The following is a 19,659-nucleotide window of genomic DNA, read 5'->3' as shown; positions in this document are numbered from 1 at the left end:
TGTGGGTACGTTTCAGGTTGGCTTGAAAGCAGGTGCTGGAGCGCCCCGGGTTAAGGGCGTGGAGGGTGATGGGGTCGTAGCGGTGCAGCAGGGTTTGGGAGTGGTGGGGGCCCGGGTCGTGGCGCTGGACGCGGGCCAGGCGCGGACGGGCTTGCCTTTGGCGGGCCAGCGGCAGCCATAAGAGGGGGGGGGGAGGGTTCAGCTGGGGGCGGGGGACGGGAGTGGGGCGACGAATGGGAGCTGGGGGTGCGGGGGCGTGCAGGAGGTGGCGGCGGGAAAGCGGAGGGAGTGGGGTCAGGTAGAGGGGAGAAAAGATAGGGGAGGGGGGGTTAAGGGTGGCGGGAGTTAGGAAGAAAAAATAGGAAGATAGGGGAGGGTGGGTTACAGAGGTGGAGGCGAGTGAGGGAGAGAGATAGAAGGATAGAAAGATAGGAAGATAGGGAGGTTACACAGGAGGTGGCGAGTGAGGGAGAGAGATAGAAGGATAGGAAGATAGGGGGGTTACAGAGGAGGTGGCGAGTGAGGGAGAAAGATAGGAAGATAGGGGGGTTACAGAGGGGGTGGCGAGTGAGGGAGGTCAGAGAGAAGAGTCAGGAGCGGGAGGGCAGACGAGAGAAGATCCAAGAAGAAGGTAAAGAAGAAGAGGAGCAGAAGAGCAGACGAGAGAAGAGCCAAGAAGACGGTGGAGAAGAAGAAGAGCGAAGAGCAGAAGAGAGAAGAGCCAAGGAGAAGGAAAAAGAAGAAGAGGAGCGACGAGCAGCAGAGAGAAGAGCCAAGAAGACGGTGAAGAAGAAGAGGAGCAGAGGAGAGAAGAGCCTAGAAGAAGGACACAGAAGAAGAAAGCACACGCAGGTCGCGGTGCAGAAGAGAGAGAAAGAAGTACAGATGAAGTACACAGAAGAAGAACACAGATGAAGACAGACGAAAGAACACGCAGGACGGGGTGCAGGGAAGAAAGAAGAACACAGATGAAGAGTACAGATGAAGAGCACAGAGGAAGATCAAAGATGAAGGAAAGAAGCAGGAGAGGAGGTGAGTAGCGCGGGGCAGGGCGAGGGGCTGGGCGGTGGGGGGGGTACTTACTGTGATTTCGCTGGGCTTGCTAGGAGATCTCAGGAGCATGGGCTGGTGGAGCTGCAGCGGCAGGGGGAGAGACCTACCCTTGGGTCAAGGGTCGCTAACTCTGTCGCGCAGCGGCCGCCATAAGAGGGAGGACCATTGTGTCCCAAACACTTAATTTAAAGGAGTGCCCAATGACCAACAAAAATGTATAATGATAACCATCAATCAAGAAATCAAAGCTGTACTTGCTATTACATAGCTTTAGTCCCACATTATCAAAAACCACTGATGTAGACCAATTTTTCTGTCAGCTGCACTCATTTCATAGCAGGGATTTGAACCACTCTAGGTCAGCATTGATAACCCAAAACTGACAAGGCAAAGTCATGCATCACCACGCTGAAGACAAGTGAACTCACAGGAAACACCGCTATTAAAAATCAAATCAAGTGTGGACAAATTGAACCGTACAAGACAGTCCATCCCTTCACCCATATGAACTGTGAAATTGGGATAAGCCAGCTGGAGCACTATGTCCCAATTGAACGCACACGGTGCGTCCCAGTGGGGACTGATCTGTTTGGCTGCAGGATCCCTTCTAAATAAGGTACCAGACATCACCACATCAAAACAAATGACTCAAAACCATAATTACAGTAAGAGCTGAATGGAAACACCAGGGTCCGTTAAAGTAAGTTGTGCAATGCATTGAATTCATTCAGGCCCTGTACTTCGGTGTTGCATCTCAAAATCAAATGAGCTTCTTTCCTCATAAGTAGTAAATCTAAATCACATACTTTCTCTCCAACAGTAACCACTGCCAAAACTGTCCATTTCACATCATTCTCTAGATGGTAGTTGTCTCAAAAATGTCTGACCAAAGGTACTATTATGACCTTATGTCTGATTCAGGACTTATGTTGGATAATCTGTTGCCTCACTTCTTGATTAGTCTTACCAGTATACAGTTTGTTACAAGGACATACAATTCCATAAATTTAGCATTTGGTTTTGCAATTAGTTAGTTCCAAATGGCTCCATGTGAAGCCCTTGTACGCAAACTCCTTTCCCTCAATAGTGGAATTGCAACATACACAAGACCCACATTTATGATGTCCCTCAACGGAAGCCAAGTTCCACTTTTGGTATAAATCCCTTCTGACTGAGACAGGTAATGTACATGCTCGTGCTAATGTGGCTGCCAATGCTGTGATCATTTTCTTGAGGCTAACAAGTGTCTCTTAAATGATTTATCCAGTTTTTTAATCAAATGCCAATTCTGCAACACTATTTTCTTAAAATTGTTAGTTTGTGGACAAAAGGTCGATACACAAACAAGTCTCTCAGTGCTTGCCTTGTTTTGTTTTGTTAACAATGTCTCCTGTGGTGTCCACCAAGGACACTTCAAAGAATTTTTTACCAATTTCTTGGGATATCCTCTTTCGCTTAGTCTGTCATACAATTTTTGGGCATGTTGTATATCAAACACAACATTTCAAAAGATGAAAAGAAAACCCAGTTGGAATTGAGAAATGACCAGTCTAGTAATAAAATATGCCAACAAAGGAGGGCCAATTGTCATTTGGCCCATGGATGAGTACAAAAGGGAGGAAAAAAGACAAGTGGACAATCCTGAATTTTATGACAGGCTTTCAAAAGATCTGACTAAAGAACTTCTATGTGAGGTGGGAGTTATGGTAAAACAGGCCTTTGATGAAGGTTTGATTGGACCAAAACAGTGTGAATTCCTCATGAACAGGAACCCTCATGTTCCTATTTTGTATCTTTTACCCAAATTGCATAAAAATGAGAAGAGACCCCCAAGGCGTCCTATAATATTAGATTGGGCAGTCAGCGAGAATTTGTAGATATCAAGATCATTCTCTATTTTGTTTGTAGTTTAGGTACTGTATAATGTAGACATTAGGGATGTGTATATTGTATCTCAGAAGCTTAACTTTCCTAAGTCTTACAACTGTGTCTTTGTGCAACTTGACTCTAAAACTACATCTTTTGAAGCAGGCCTTTCCTTGTGAATGGCTCTAGATTTCCCCCAGCAACCAGATCACAGTAGTTGGTATAGGACCCTATGTGACATTCTCCTCATATGTAGATTTCCTCAGCGGTTCACTGGTGATTTCAAGTGTGATGTTGGTAGTGATATCATCAACCATGTAATTAAATTGTGGCTGGCATACCTGGTGTATAGTCCTAGCCAGGCATTATGACCAGAGTAATGGTTGTGAGGAAATTCTAACTTCACAAAGAGATATTTTGACATTATTCTACCAATATGTTAACTACCCATGTCCTTATCTGATATCTGAAATAACGCCCATTCCTGTTGCTTGCATGAAATCTGTGATACCCTTTCTCCATCAGTCTAACCTCGCCAATATTGTCTGTCAATCGCATGATAAAGTGCAGTTGTCCAATTAAAATAACAGTAATTCAAAGAATAGCCTTGTACATTGTTGTTAAAAAGTTTCAAATGTTCCATATTCTGTGTAATAATTTGTATTTTAAACTCCTTTCCATCAGCCTTCTTCTTCTCTCAGTCCATTTGTTCAGGGCTTGTAAACAAAAGAAGAGCCTTCACTTAGCATAGGCCAGTCAAACAGCCAGCTCCTCCCCCCATTGCTGTGCTCTAAAACAAGAAGCTAGGACTCCCCCCACACGCCCACCACAAGGTAGGGACATCAGGTGCTGCTTCCTTAGAGTGCCTCCTTTTACCAGGTATAGATAGAGGTGACGTTTTGTTTATGCTATTGTAATCCTGCGTGATCTCCGGCATTTCACGTTATCATTGTGTTACGCCATTAAGCCACGTCATGTAAATGAGATTTAGGGCCTCATTCTGAGGCCGGCGGGCGGCGGTCACCGCCCGCCTGGCGGGAACCGCCATATGGCCGCTCCGCGGTCAAAAGACCGCGGAGGCCATTCTGGCTTTCCCGCTGGGCTGGCGGGCGACCACCAGAAGGCCGCCCGCCAGCCCAGTGGGAAACCCCTTCCCACGAGGAAGCCGGCTCCGAATGGAGCCGGCGGAGTGGGAAGGTGCGACGGGTGCAGTTGTACCCGTCGCGAATTTCAGTGTCTGCTAAGCAGACACTGAAATTCTTTGTGGGGCCCTCTTACGGGGGCCCCTGCAGTGCCCATGCCATTGGCATGGGCACTGCAGGGGCCCCCAGGGGCCCCACGACACCCCATACCGCCATCCTGTTCCTGGCGGGCGAACCGCCAGGAACAGGATGACGGTATGGGGTGTCGGAATCCCCATGGCGGCGCAGCAAGCTGCGCCGCCATGGAGGATTCCTGAGGGCAGCGGAAAACCGGCGGGAGACCGCCGGTTTTCCCTTTCTGACCGCCGCCAAACCGCTGCGGTCAGAATGCCCTTGAGAGCACCGCCAGCCTGTTGGCGGTGCTCTCGTGGTCGTTGACCTCAGAATGACCCCCTTAGTTTGGATAAAATTCTTAGCACAGGAAAAACAGAAAGCTGATGAACCAACTACAAGCGCTGTTGTCCACAATACAAGCAAGTTCACAATAATGCGTACTTTGATGTACTTTTTGATCTTTGTGGAAATTATGTTTTTAGTCAATGTCGACAATCTTATCTGGCATTTTATTCATTCAGAGAGTGCTGCCTAGACCATTTGTGATTCCCTTGCTTGTGCAAGTTCTAGGGAATTGAGAAGGGTGATGACTCCGCATCACAATTTCACCTTCCCGAGTCGATATTTGACATTTGTTATACTCCTTTCCTTCTTGTCCCCGTTGTCTTCTCATGTGACTACAAAGGTTTCCTCCTGTTCGATATCTTATCTTCTTTCTTGAATCCTGATCTTCAGGGTTGCTTTGTATCGTCGTTATATCCGATATACTATAGTTCTTTGTGCCTTTGCCTTCAATAGAAAAGCCTCGGTCTTGGCTAGCATATGTCTTGGCTACGATGAAAGTCTGGGGTGCACGGATAATTATTCGTGCTGTAAATATGCAATCATTTCATTTGATGATTTCTTTAATTTCTTTTGCATAAAGCATGTAATTTCAGGGTGTTTTCAAGACTTTTTAAATTGATCACCTGAATTCCTCTGACAAAGCAGTACTTACATTGAATTTCTAAATATGCTGACAAACTTCTGAGAAGGAATTCAGTTTGCAAAAGAGCCAGACTATGAATGATAAAGTGTCTTTAAAAGTAATATGATGATGGAATGGTACCTGAAATCACTTGCAGTGCAACACGTTGCCCACGGTTTACTAGCTGTTGACAAGTCAGACCCAGAAAGACTTAATAACCGCGTGAACACAAATATCCCAACTTGTTTTGAGCTAGGAGGCCACTCAATTAGTTGTGGTCCCTAGAGAATGATGGAGGCCTTCACTGAAAAAATTATAAACAAATTGTGAAGTATTTTATTTAATTCACACACAAAATAAAAAGTCAAAATATTTAAGTGGAAGGGTGGAATTTTTCAAAATGTGGTTTCATTTCTAAAATACCGTTTTATTTCAAAAAGACTAGGTGATATGCTAGACTTTAGGATATCACCTCATGATTGTTTGCTCGTAATGCAGGCTTTCTATTTCTTTGTGCACAGCAGTGCTTCTTTTGCGGGCCAAATCATCCATACTTGATTATTTTTGCTGTACTTGTGCTCCTTTCGGAATGAAGCTAAGAAAACGTACTTCATTTTTAGCCTCTAATTTCAAATTCCTCCACTTTCATAGAGAAATTTAGAACGTTCAATGTTGCATTTTGACTTTTTATGTATATGTACTTTATTAATCTGCTGATGTTATTTAGTTGTTAAATTCTTAATGACAACAGGAACTGCTGCGTTAAGGCAGTGTGAATATTTTAGAACATTTGTGCTATACCCAGGAATCCTGATCATGTTCTACTGTAACTAATACCCCAGTCCACTAAAAAGGAACCAGGTCTTTGTGTCAAAATATCCCTTGTAAAACCAGAGAACCACCGTTGGCAAGTGTTTGTGTACATGTCTAGGCTTGGTGTGAATCCTCATTGTATATGTGCATTTGAAACCAACGGGTGTTTGGCCTTTGTACTCACTCCTTGCTTACCCACTGCACATCTGAATGTCTTTGGTCAATTGAAAAGATTCAAAAGACTCTACTTATGAAGGACATTTATTGTGAAACATGTGTCTAGAGATGCACAACACTGGCTGCACCAACAGGGGGTGAAAACAAACAATTGTCACTGAAGTAAGTGCTATCATGCACTGCTTTTACCATAATGCATTGTGGTAAACTGAGTGCTGGGATGTGAGGCAGTGTGCTTCTTTCCTCCTTTTGTTTCATAAGCCAAACTGCTTTCCCTCTTCTTTTCTCTAGTCCAAGTCAGCGCTCAGAAGAAGAGCTTGAGGTGATCTTTGAAGAGCTCCTGCACATCAAGGCAGTGTCCCACCTCTCAAACTCGGTAAATATCTTTACTTGGTGTCCTGCCAGATGAAAGTGACCCTCCACAGTTAGGGAGTCGGCAGATGGAAGACAACCTCATCTGTTAGGGAACAGGCAAGGGGTCCTTAAGAAACAATGCCAAATGGGAGAACATTGGCTCCGAAAGAGAACTGACAGGTTACTTAAGAAACATGCCCTCATGTACAGATGTTTGCTCTGTGGAAGAACAGATGGAGGCATTGAGATGATTGATATGACGTCACTTGCTCTGTGACTTACCAATCCTTGTCAGTGCACGTAGTTGGAAGGAGAAAAGGTAGAGCCACGTGGAGTCAAAACCATAAGGGAAGGCACCTGATGGAAAGAGTGTATTGTCTGTAACTCATCAAGCCTTTGGTATACAAGCACGCCACACAAAAAGTTGAATAAATAAACCTAACCCATATGATCAGATATACGAATCCTGCTCTGCAATAGAGCTGGCAAGAACGTGTCCATGAGAAAATCATATGTTAGAAAATCTGCCCAGAAATTAACGATTTGTGGGACAGAAAAATGATAATTGACAGTATGGAAACATCTCTATATGGACGAGAAAAGGGAAGGCGCCTAATGACTACCAGATAGAAACTGTTTTCCCTCTCCCACCTTCAGCTGTCTCCAGATTCAGTTGGGAATCTGCATGAAAAATGTCAGATGTCTGAAGATCAGTCCTTAAAAAAAGGTAGACCATAGGGCCCTCCTTGGGTGCTCTCGTTCACAGGTAGCTGAACGCTGGGATGTGCTTCTTTCTTTTTGCTAATTGACTTCCTGTGGATTGATGGTAATCCCTATGTGCGTTTAAGGTGAGACCAGTTCTCATCGTGATGTTGCTTCTTCTTGTTTCAAAGTGTGCTTCTTGGGTCACGTTTAAATTACAAGTGTAGATGACATTATGGATTTTAGGAAACTGAGATATTGTGTGGCCATTAACAAGCTACATTTGTTTTCTATTCCAGGTGAAGAGAGAGCTGGCTGCGGTACTTGTCTTTGAATCCCATGCCAAGGCAGGAACAGTGTGTGAGTATCTCATCTTCTGAGTATACTTTGCATTTCTCTTCAAATGCCACAAGCTACCAGCTGAACGTGGTACTGGTCTGTGGCATAACTCAAAACCTTGGAAGCCCGCCGCTTATTTAATATTCAATCCCAAATCCTCATTTAGGCTGCCTGTTTGTATAAAGATGGGAAACATATAGGAGTGGATAAGCACTGATTTCTATGCTCTTACAGATTTAGCTTGAGACATCTTCTTTAGCCTTCCAAAGCAAGTAGCACACCACAGTGGCTTAAAAAGGTATTTTACTTTAAATATGTTCATATAGAGTGAAAATTGTAAATGATGAAAGTAGCTGATGAAGTCCCTCAAAATCTCTTATCCCTCTTTGAGGACAAAGGTTTTGTTACAGGGACATCTGTGTTATGTGCTAGTTTGTAGTCCGTGTACTCTGTTGGTCCAGTACAGGGCCAAGTTAGTGCATTATGTGGTTTAGGGTGGTTTGTGCTGTAGTTGGCCCAGTGCACTGTCATGCCTGGAGATTAATCAGATGGATGGTAGGAATTCCGATTGAACCTCGTCCTGCCATAAAAAAAGCACATTCTTATTTCAAATGTTAATCTGAAATTACATCCTCTTAAATATGCCTTCTTATGCCACTAAATTTTGTTCAATAGGAGCACTCAAACATGTAACAAGTAGGGACCAGCTCACAAAGAAAATAGTACATCTGCACCCATAAAAGTACTTCTACATGTGGGTGAAAATGTACTCCTTTTTTGCAAGCCGTCCATATGGCCAGTGTTATGCCTGGCAAGCAGAGGTTTCCAGGCATTCTACTCGGATTTTCACATAACATCGTCCCTGGGCACCTGTTCTCGATTGTATAATTCTACATGATGTAGAAATATGAATCAGTGGAATGTAGCCAGATGGGCAAATTTTCCCTTTCTTTTCTCTGTGGGCAAAACATTTTTCCCCTTGGTGAAAGCTCTACTTCTACACCTACAAGAAATCTGTGTGTGATCTGTTATTCTTCTCATCCTGTGTGTTTGTGTGGGGGGTGGGGGGGAGTATGGGGAGTGGATTTTGAGTAGCTCTTGGCTAGAGGAAATAGTGAGTATTTCCAGGGTGAGAAATGGTTGGATTTGACTACAATAAAGCCCTCAAATGTACAAGTTAGCTATAGTGTCCAAACATACAAGGCTAACAGAACCATATTCTTCGCAAGTTCCATCTCTTGCATAGGTGTTAATACTGTGGAATTATCCACACTAAGTAGTAGTAGAACCATTTATGCCCACCACAAATTATTTTGTGCATGTCTGACTGGCATAAACGGAGGTATTACTGGCCATATGTGCTCAAGGCGGAAAGTATGTGTGTAAAGTGGGCCCTATAGTATATATGTGGCTGTGCAGAATGCAATATGTTATTTACATGTGGCTATGCAGAGTGTAATATGCTATTTATTACCAATACTGAGTGTTAGAAATGGGTTCTTTGGTTGGCAGTCAGGTTATCCCCTGTCCAAGCAAGGACCCTCACTCTAGTCAGGGTAAAGGAGGATCACCCTCAGTTAACCCCGCTCACCCCCTTGGTAGCTTGGCACGAGCAGGCAGGCTTAACTTCAGAAGCAAAGTGTAAAGTATTTGTACCAACACACATAGTAACTCAGTGAAAACACTACAAAATGACACAACACAGGTTTAGAAAAATAGATAATATTTATCTAAACAAAACAAGACAAAAACAACAAAAATCCAACTTCCATAAGTCACATTATGAATATAAAAAGCAAAAGAGTCTCAAATCCTTTAGAGACAGTGAGAAAGTTAGCGTACAAAAGTACCTGGGTAGCATCAAAATAAAGCTGCACGGGTGAGCGTGCATCAAAACAGGCCGTCAATGCGTCGATTTCTCACTCGCAAGCGAGAGCATGCGTCATTCCTCCTCCAGTCGGATCGGCGTGTGTCATTTCTTCTCTCCCACAATAGAGCAATGCGTCGATCCGGACAGGTACAGGTACTTAGTTTTATATGTCCTGCTGGTCTTAAATTTGTTTTTTGCCACTGCAAGGCCCATCTCTCCCATAGGTTAACATTGGAATTGCTTTTACACTTTATAAAGCATAATCGGAAGAGATAATCTCTTCAAGTATGATTACACATTAATAGGTTGTGTCCTGTCCCCACACAAAGAGCTGCATACCACCTGTAGTTAGCAACACAACAGGATGATGGACAGAGTGCTGAAACTTTTCTAACACTCCCTCTCAGTCATAGATCTGGGTTGACTGAGGGTGAGTGCTTGAAAAGTTTCAGCACTCCGTTCATCATCCTTTTATGTTACCACCATAGTTGGTTTAGAGCCAGGGCAGGATGTCTGTGCACGTCAAAGGCTTGTCTTTGAAATCTACCCCACATTAAAGGTACTATTGGTATAAGAATTGGACCTCAGACACCTCCACGTCAGTATGCTTCTTGACCTGTGGATACTCTGCCAGAATAAAGTTCTGTTGTGCTGCTGGAGGACTGTCAATCTGCTGAGCTGCACTCTGCTAGACTCCTGTTTTGCTGTGCTGACCTGCTGGCTGCTGCCTTCTTGCCTGGAAGTGAGAAAAACAGGACCTGCATTTCTTCAGCCAACAATCCAGAGTAACTCCAAGGGCTAGATGGCTGGACTCCTGATTGGAAGTCTCAGGGACATTAAATACTTCCACTCACCCTGCTTCTGCACCTGGACTCTGCTATCTGAGAGTCTACCATGCCAAGTGGTGCCACCCCAGTCCTGGACACTTAGAAGTGGACCTATGGTGCTTCCTAGCAGAACCAGTGCATTATCTCTGCTGAGCATTGCATCCCCAAGCAGAGCTGATGCAACCCCTTGGCTGATTGGTGCATCCTTGAACAGAACTGACGCATCCCTGCTGCTGTGTGGATTGGACCCAGTGGAGGATATTTATCGCCACCACATCTTAGGATCGATGCATCACCTTCAGCACTGCCGTGTGTGTAGCTTCCTAGGAGCAGGTCCTCACATCCCTTATCGACAGCAGCTTTGACGATGACGCCAAAGCTTTGCATTGGCATCATCACGTCTGCTGCACAACACATCCTGAATTTTGCCTTCGCATCGCAAGCCCCATCGACGGGATCCTTCATGTCGATACAACAAGACGTCACACCACAGCCTCACCACACCTTAGAATCAACTCAGTGCATCTGCTGTGCAACACATCTTCAACTCACACCTAGGCCGTGCTGAACAGCTAGGATTGAGGTACTGTATTCAGTGGGCCTAACTAGGTCGATGGAGCCAGCCTGAGCTACATCGCGGTCGGCCTTAACTTTTGACTTTGTCCCAGTCTGGAACAACCAGATATCCTTGGATGGCGCTTTTATTTTTAAGCCCTGTACTACAGTTTTGTTCCTTAAAAATTCATAACTCAAGTTCTACTGATTGGATTTTTGTTGTTTTGGTATTGTTTTAATTATGAAATTACGTTTGGTTTTCTAACCTGGTGTAAGATCTTTTTGTGTGGTGTTGTCACTGTTTTTCTGTTTGAAGTGTTGCACAAATACCTTACACATTGCCTTCAAGTTAAGCCTGACTGCCCTGTGCTCTGACCATAGTAAACCAACAACCAAATTCATTACACCAATCAAGTGCATTACTCACAACCTCTTCTATAATATGAGAGTGTATCACAAATTAGATTGGTGACTTTGCTAGTGACGCACAACATCTAGGATTGACATTTTGAATGAAGCCTCCAGGGATACAAAACCTTTTCTTTGGTGAAGTGTCGTTATCTTATTACGATAGGGAGCACATTTTTGCCTTCAATATTGCAAGGAGGAATGCAGTTAATTTGGTGTGTGAGTTTTGGTATTCACACGGGAGTCTTGAATTATGGTGTATGTAACTAACCCAGGGATTGCCAGTGAATAGCACAGAAGCTACTGGTAGCTCACCAGCCCTCTGGCAGTAGCTCTCAGAGGTGAAGCCAAACCCAGTTTTTTATTCAGAGTTATGTGCTTATTAAAGAAGGCAGCACTGCTCATCTCAAGATCCTTAGAGTCACAGCCAACCAAACCAATGTTGGGTTCTCATGATAACATTATATGATACACTGTATCATCCTACAGGATCTGACCCATGATCACAAATTTCTCGAACCAATCTAGCAAAGTCGCTAGGAAAGTGACCATATTGTAGTCTCTGTTCCATCAGTCACTGATAGTATGTGCACAATGGGCACAGAACAAAAAGAGTGCTGTCAGTAGCTAGAGTGGCGTCATTAAAGTGTGGGACTGTAGAAGCCAGAGTAAAAATGTATGAGTTGGGAGTAAGATCTGCCCAGGAGCTGAGGAAAGGAGGGTCTGGCTCTTGAGCTAGAACAATTAAGAGCCTCAAGTCCTTGTGTGTGTGTGTATTGCTATATAAGACTTTCTCAAACATTTAAAGCCACTGAAATTCACCAAGATATGATTAGCAACACACAAATCAGACACATTACGTAAGTCATACCACCCTCCAACTTGTTTAATTGATAGCTATTATTAGGTTTCTGTGCAATTAGAAAATTAATGTTTTGAACATTGAGGATGGTGTAAGTTAAGGCATGTACTTTGCAATGATGTATTTCAGTGGTTTTGCACGTTTGAACCAGAACCACAATTCAGTTTTTAACTATGGTTTTTCTATGTAAGTTTCGATATTTTTTATGTTGTACTCAAGTACCAAGTCTATAGCCAAGCCCTCCATCCATCCCATGGTGGGTGGAAAATCCCTGCTGCATGTGGCCTTTGGTCTTGCGCAGTGTGGGTTGGGTACAGGACCTGCAGCCAGGACCTATCTGCAACATAGTACAGATGCCAGATCGTGGCCAACCCACTAGTAGCACTCAACCGCTGCTTCTGTGTGTAACAGGGGGTGGGCACAGGTCCTGATCTCTGGCCAGACCCTATTCCAGTGCAATGCAGATGGCTAATCCCTGCTGTGCCCTCAGTTGTGTGTAGTGGCGGTTGGGCATAGGGTCTGAACTGTGGCCATGTCCTTCTCCGAACTAACTGCTCTGTCCAGTTCCCACTGCACAGCACCACCCCAGTGCTTCTCCTATGGTCAGGCTTTTCTTTAAAAAAATATTTTATTAGATTTACGAATCCTAAATAGGATTTTTGAATCTTGATTCAAGCTTTAGAACCTGGAACTTGCATTGAGATCTCAAAATATTTCTGATTCACGGACACCTAAAATGGAAGTCCATGATCGCAGCACTAAATGAGGTACCTTGGTCCCCACCCTCCATTTTAGGTGTCGGAGATTTGCAAGTCAGAAACACTTTGAGATCCAGATGAAAGCTTCAGGTTTTGCCAACATTTAAAACAGCAGTCAGTGACTGTGGTTTTGAGAGACGTACCTTTAGTCCGCTGCTTCCATTTTAGGTATCATGGATCCACGAGTCTGAAATCCAACTTGCAAATACTTATTCTTTTCCCCGTCTTTAAAAAATATATTTAAGTGAAGGGTGAGATTTTGCTTTCTCTTTTGGCAGCCAATCGGATCTCTCAGTTACGTACTACCAACACTGGTACTATGAATCCCCAAAAAGGACATCGGGAGAAAAGCTCTCTCATTAAATTAGATTTTCTTTTCTTTTTTTATCAATCTGATTTAACATTTCTGACTTGTGCAAATCCGTCCAGGATGTCAAAAGTTATAGGCAGATCAAAAAATGCATTTTCAATAGAAACACGGTCTGACTCTTCATAACTACACAGTGGTGAACGCCATTGTGTAATAGTGTAATAGAAAAAAAACATTTATAAAGTGTACATATAAAATGACGTCATAAATAAGCTTCGTAATAATATAAAAACTATTGTTTTAAAACAAAAAAACTGTAAAATTCACTGGTTATAGTGCACAGAGCTAGCTATAACCAGGGCAGGGGTGGCCAAATTATGCAGCAAGAAACAGCATATTATGTGGCATAATGTGGCATATTTTCGTAATGGTATTACTTCATTATTTTGTCATATTTACACATGGTAACACTGCACGGGCATAAATTCCAGCATGTTACTAACAATTTAACCCCTTAGCTGCTGGGCCGTTCCCCCCCCCCCCAGTGCTGAGCCCCTTTTTGGCTATTTGGGGTAGTTCGCGCTTAGGCCTTCATAACTTTTTGTCCACATAAGCTATCCACGCCAACTTTGCGTCCTTTTTTTCCAACATCCTAGGGATTCTAATGGTACCCAGAGTTTGTGGTTTCCCTGGAGGAGACTGTAGACGGGTCTCTTCGACCGCGTCTTCTGACTCTTCGGACTGGCGCCTTTCGTGCACATCACCCGGAACACTCGCGCGTTCCCTTGGTGACGTGCGAACGCCTTCGGACACTTCGGACCCGGATTTCCGGGTTCCGAGTTCAAAACTGACGACGGACGACAGAGGAGAGGAGGAGGAGTTCCCTGGGAACAGGAGTCGACTGAGGGAAGTAGAAAAGACGCCACGAACGGAGGAAGGAGGAACCGGAGCAGAGGAGAATCCCGCCTCCCGCAGAGACAACGAGTCGGGAAGCCAAGAGACGGACAAGAGCATTCTCTGCCACGACCCTGGAGGGTCGTGGCTTAACAAGGTACAGTCCTTGTTACAAGGACGGCGGCAGCATATACCTACTGGTGGGCACAAGGGAAGAGGTAGACAAGAGAGGGGATGGAAGAGAGGGAGCTACGGGAGAGAAGCTAAAACGGAGAATACTGTGGGCTGAGCACACAAGAGAGAAAATATCACAAGCACCTAAAACCCATTCACCCCTCACTATCGGGCACACCTCTATACCTCTCCCCCTCTATATCACTAGTCTCCTCCCCCCCTGCATGTTCTCACACTAAAATAGCGTCAGAACGTCAAAACCCCACTTACCTTTTTTTTTTTTTTTTTTTGTGCTCCTGTGTTTTGTTTTTCCGGTTCTACTGGGGAAGTTACGCGACCCAACACTTCAAGACAACTAAAGGGGGACGAAAGAACTGAGATGTTAAAAGAGGAAGAACCCAGCTGGAACTATTGCCATCAGACTGTTATATTTTTGCAACCACGTTAAAACGGCCATTGCTTATCATCTCACCTTCTTAAACAAATAAAACCTTTATTATTTCCCTTCATACGGCCTAGAGTCCTTTGTACCGCCAATCGCTTCCACAGAGACCAAGAAATTAGCCCAAATACAGTTAAAATTTCGTTTTTTCCAAAAAAATGGGAAAAAAGGGCTGCCGAAGAAGGCTTGTGGTTTTTTCCCTGAAAATGGCATCAACAAAGGGTTTCTGGTGCTAAAATCACCATCTTCCCACCTTTCAGGAACGGGCTGACTTGAATCAGAAAACCACATTTTTCAACACAAATTTGGCATTTTACTGGGACATGCCCCATTTTTACTATTTTTGGAGCTTTCAGCCTCCTTCCAATTAGTGACAGGAATGGGTGTGAAACCAATGCTGGATCCCGGAAAGCTAAACATTTCTGAAAACTAGACAAAATTCTGAATTCAGCAAGGGGTCATTTGTGTAGATCCTACAAGGTTTTCCTACAGAAAATAACGGCTGAAATAAAAAAATATTGAAATTGAGCTGAAAACAACAGCCATTTTTCTTTATGTTTTACTCTGTAACTTTTTTCTGCGATGTCAGATTTTTTAAAGCAATATACCGTTATGTCTGCTGGACTCTTCTGGGTGCGGGGATATAAAGGGCTTGTAGGTTCATCAAGAACCCTAGGTACCCAAAGGCAATAAATGAGCTGCACCCTGCAGTTGGTTTTCATCCAATACTGGGTATACAGCAATTCATTTGCTGAAATATGAAGAGTGACAAATAGGTATCAAGAAAACCTTTGCATTTCCAAAATGGGCTCAAGATAAGGTTTTGAGGAGCAGTGGTTATTTGCACATCTCTGAATTCCGGGGTGCCCATACTAGCATGTGAATTGCAGGGCATTTCTCAAATAGACGTCTTTTTTACACACTCTCTTATATTTGGAAGGAAAAAATGTAGAGAAAGATAAGGGGCAATAACACTTGTTTTGCTATTCTATGTTCCCCCAAGTCTCCCGATAAAAATGATACCTCACTTGTGTGGGTAGGCCTAGCGCCTGGGACAGGAAATGCCCCAAAACACAACGTGGACACATCACATTTTTTCATAGAAAACAGTGCCTACCTGTGGATTTTGGCCTCTAGCTCAGCCGGCACCTGGGGAAACCTAGCAAACCAGCGCATTTTTAAAAACTAGAAACCCAGAGGAATCCAAGATGGGGTGACTTGTGGGGCTCTGACCAGGTTCTGTTACCCAGAATCCTTTGCAAACATCAAAGTTTGGCCAAAAAAACACGTTTTCCTCTCATTTCGGTGACAGAAAGTTCTGGAATCTGAGAGGAGCCACAAATTTCCTTCCACCCAGCATTCCCCCAAGTCTCCCGATAAAAATGGTACCTCACTTGTGTGGGTAGGCCTGGTGCCCGCGACAGGAATAGATCACACAACGGTCAATGTTGGTCCTTACATGAGGCAGCTCTTGACCCTGGGGTGATCCATTCCTGACGCAGGCACTAGGTGTAGGCACTCAAGTGGGGTAGTGTTTTTATCAGGACAGGTGAGGAATCACTGGGTGGTAGGAATTTTGTGGATCCCAGCATATTCCTGTAGTTGTGTGACAGAAATGCGAGAAAAATAGAGTTTTTATTCAACATTTCAGCTTTGCAGGGTATTCTGGGTAAGAAAACTTTGGGGAATCCACACAAGTCACACCTCTGTGGACTCCCCCGATTGTCTAGTTTCCAGAAATGTTTGGGTTTAGTGTGTTTCTCTATATGGCCGCCAAACCCAGGACCAAAAACACAGGTGCCTGCCTTACAAAACCAGTTTGTTTTGCGATAGATAATTTTGATGTCTCCACAATACGATTTGGGCGGTGGAATTTGGGGCTGAACTAAATTGGGGAGCTCCCAAGAGAGCTCTCTCTCTCTCTCTCTGCTTGCCGCTGCATTCACCTGCTCTGTGGGTTGGGCTAACCCACTATTACCCAGTTGCACAGACTGCTTGCGAAGGGACAGCAGGACTGTTCTCATCACCTCCCTCATAATGTACTGGAAGAGGAGTTATCGAATGGCACTCCTCCGACTGAAAAATCACTCCCAGAGTCTGCGCCATTGTCCTATCCCTCAGATGCTGTCTCAGTATCTGATGTCTCAGTCTCGAATCCTATGTCAGAGCTGTCCTCTATAACCCGAGTGACGGCAGCAGTCATCCATCAAGATGCCATCTCTGCTATTGGCTAAACTGTTGCTCTAAAACACTAGCCTACGTAGACAGTCACAAAATCGATGGTGTGTGTGAGATACGTGCAACAGTAGAGGCCACCTTACCTGCACTTCTTCCCTCAATCAGCACGTTCTTTCAAGACACTCAAAAAACGCCTTGTCACATACCATTCGTCACAGTCTTTTAGCACCTCCTGCACCCAGTCCAACAATCATTATTGGTGCTCCCACTCCCTCCTCCTCGGATTCCCTCATTACCACCCAGCAAAAGTGCCCTTCATCTCTCCATAGCCGACCTCCACACCGCACATACATTTCATTTGTATTATAGCGCAGGTAATGGCTGACTTTACTAATGTACTCAGCTATTTACATAAAATACAGATTTGCTCTTTGCAGTAGGAATATAAACCTTCTGCACTTCTTTATGGCACTAAAACTGCCACTAGACAAGTCTGACCCTTTTGTAGCAGAAACATAATCACAATACTTACTTGACTTTTTTTTTATTGCTGCCTAAAAGCTAAAGTTGAAAAGCTTCAGTTGAAGTATGTGCATTGCTTTGAAGACGCAAGTGAAGCGTTTATAAACAGGTCATCGAGGGTTTGAGCACCTTACTTTTTTGCCTACAATTGGATCCTCACTTCAACGTTTCATTTGGCTCTTTGCGCCATCCATTCAAGTACAGGTTCAGCATGTGTAATAAATGTGTATTTTCCTGATTATATTGTGTTAGAAATTAGGACTCTTGTTGGCAGAAGTAGGACCCCTGTCCAAGTAGGAACCACAATCCTAGTCAGAGCAAGTCACAACACAACCTAAATTATCCTGTGCTGACCCTCGGATAGCTTGGCACAGAGCAGGCAGCTTTACTTAGAATCAGTCAATCAGAGCATTTGTAAAGTGCACTACTCACCAGTGAGGGTCTCAAGGTGCTGATGGGGTGGGCTGCTACTGCTCGAACAGCTATGTCTTGAGGTGTCTCCTGAAAGTAGGTAGGTCCTGTGTCTTTGCAGGTGGTTGAGAAGAGTGTTCCATGTCTTGGTTGCGAGGTGTGAGACCGATCTGCCACCGGCGGTCGTTCTGTGGATGCGTGGGATGGTGGCGAGTTTTTTCGGAATTCAGTTTGTTTCAGGCTGTGGGTAAAATATTTGTGCAGTAACTCATAAAGTAACACAGTGAAAACACCACAAAAAGACCCACACCATTTTAGAAAAATAGTTTATGATTGTATCAATAAATTAAGACCAGAATGAAAAAACTTCAATGTGTGGAAGTTAAGTTATGATTTTTTTAATGAATAAATGCAAAATAGTGCTTATGATACAATAGTGCTCTCAGTAACGCTCAAAGTCATACTTCAGGCCATCCACGATAGAGCGCAGGCAGGCTAGAGGACCCACGCAAGCCCCGGGTAACAAAGTTCCTTTCCTGGGCACAGCAGCAAGATGTGTGGCAAGATGTGTCGATTGGGTCTTCGCAGGGATGTCGATTAGTCAATCTGTCCCACGCAGTGATGGCAATGCATCAGTTCCGGGGACAAGCTCTAAAGTCGAGATGCTTTGGTTCTGGAGTGCGATGCACCGAGATTTCCCACGCACTCGAAGGATGCGTCAATCTCCATAGATTGGTGCGTCGGTGTAGTACAGTTCGGATACATCGAGGCTGTCAAGGTAATGCACCGTTTCTGAGACGTGCTCATTTTACTCCCTCAACCGGGTCGATGCGCCGGTTCTGCTACATACAGACTGGAGATGTGTTGATTATCATTTTGCATGTCTCTGGGTCCACTTCCAGGGCACAAGCCACAGGAGTAGGGATAGAATCTTTGACATCCCTGAGTCTCAAGCAACAGGAAACGAGCCAACAAGCCCTTGGGATCACTTGTGGTATAAGGCAAAGTCCAACTCTTCCCACAGCAGGCAGCAGAACAGTACAGCAGAAAGCAGTCCTTCCAGGTCAGCAGTCCAGCAGAGTAACAGTCCAGGGTGCTGCACAGCAGTTCTTCAGACAGCGTTTAGATGTAGGTTCAGAAGTGTCTGATTTGGTGGGGTCAGAGACCCAGTGTTGTGAGGTTATTTTAACGTTTTATGTAGGCACATGTATTTTAACTTGGGTCTGAGGCCTGTACCCTCTCACTTAGTCCCTGTCATTTTATTTGTCTTATTATTTTAGCAAGGCTTCATTTTAGTGCCAATGTTTTATTATTTTATATCAGTTGCCCTTCCATGCAGAATTGTTATTCATTTATCTGCACAACATTTCATCCTGTGCTCACTCCAAGGCTATACTTGATAGTTTATTGGGTATTGCCAGTCCAGAGAGTTCAATGTCTACCTTACACAGACAAGACAAATTGCACCATGTGGGCAGTTCGCAGAACACCAACATTTTTTATTATAAAACAGGATTCCCAAAATTAAGGCACAGGGGACATGCCAGCCTGGCATCTTATGCTGCACGTCTTTGCAGTTTCTGCTGAAACCTCACACTTCCTCTTTGTCTAAGTGGGAGGACTCCCAGCAGAATAACAGACCTCTTTGTTACCTCTAACACAGGTGTGGGGATTGGGCTTCCTTCCTGGGACTAGATTGGCAGATTAGGGCTACCAGTGCTATTTGCTCTCATGTAGAAACTTAGTAGTGTAAGTAGGAATATTAGATACACTATAGTGACAAAATGGTGGAAAGCTTCCTGTGTTTCACTTTCCTGGTTGCTGCTGTACTAGTGCTGTTTTTCATTATCCTCATAATTGCAATTCATGCCTTTTTACATGGAATGCAGTTGTGTCAATAACACTCATTGACCCAAGAAAC

General features: G+C 44.2%; 1 protein-coding gene across 1 annotated transcript in view; it reads left to right on the top strand.

Annotated features, from left to right (window-relative positions):
• Positions 1-19,659, top strand: part of RAPGEF3 (Rap guanine nucleotide exchange factor 3) — a 1,225,478-nt gene that overhangs the window by 669,195 nt on the left and 536,624 nt on the right. The window contains exons 7-8 of the mRNA XM_069231039.1: positions 6,424-6,508; positions 7,488-7,548. Coding sequence (XP_069087140.1) covers positions 6,424-6,508; positions 7,488-7,548 — 146 coding nt within the window. The remainder of the gene's footprint in view (positions 1-6,423; positions 6,509-7,487; positions 7,549-19,659) is intronic.

This window comes from Pleurodeles waltl, chromosome 4_2, assembly GCF_031143425.1.
Source record: "Pleurodeles waltl isolate 20211129_DDA chromosome 4_2, aPleWal1.hap1.20221129, whole genome shotgun sequence".
Lineage (NCBI taxonomy): Eukaryota > Metazoa > Chordata > Amphibia > Caudata > Salamandridae > Pleurodeles > Pleurodeles waltl.
Note: the sequence above shows the minus strand (reverse complement) of the source record. Positions and strands in the feature narration are given on the sequence as shown.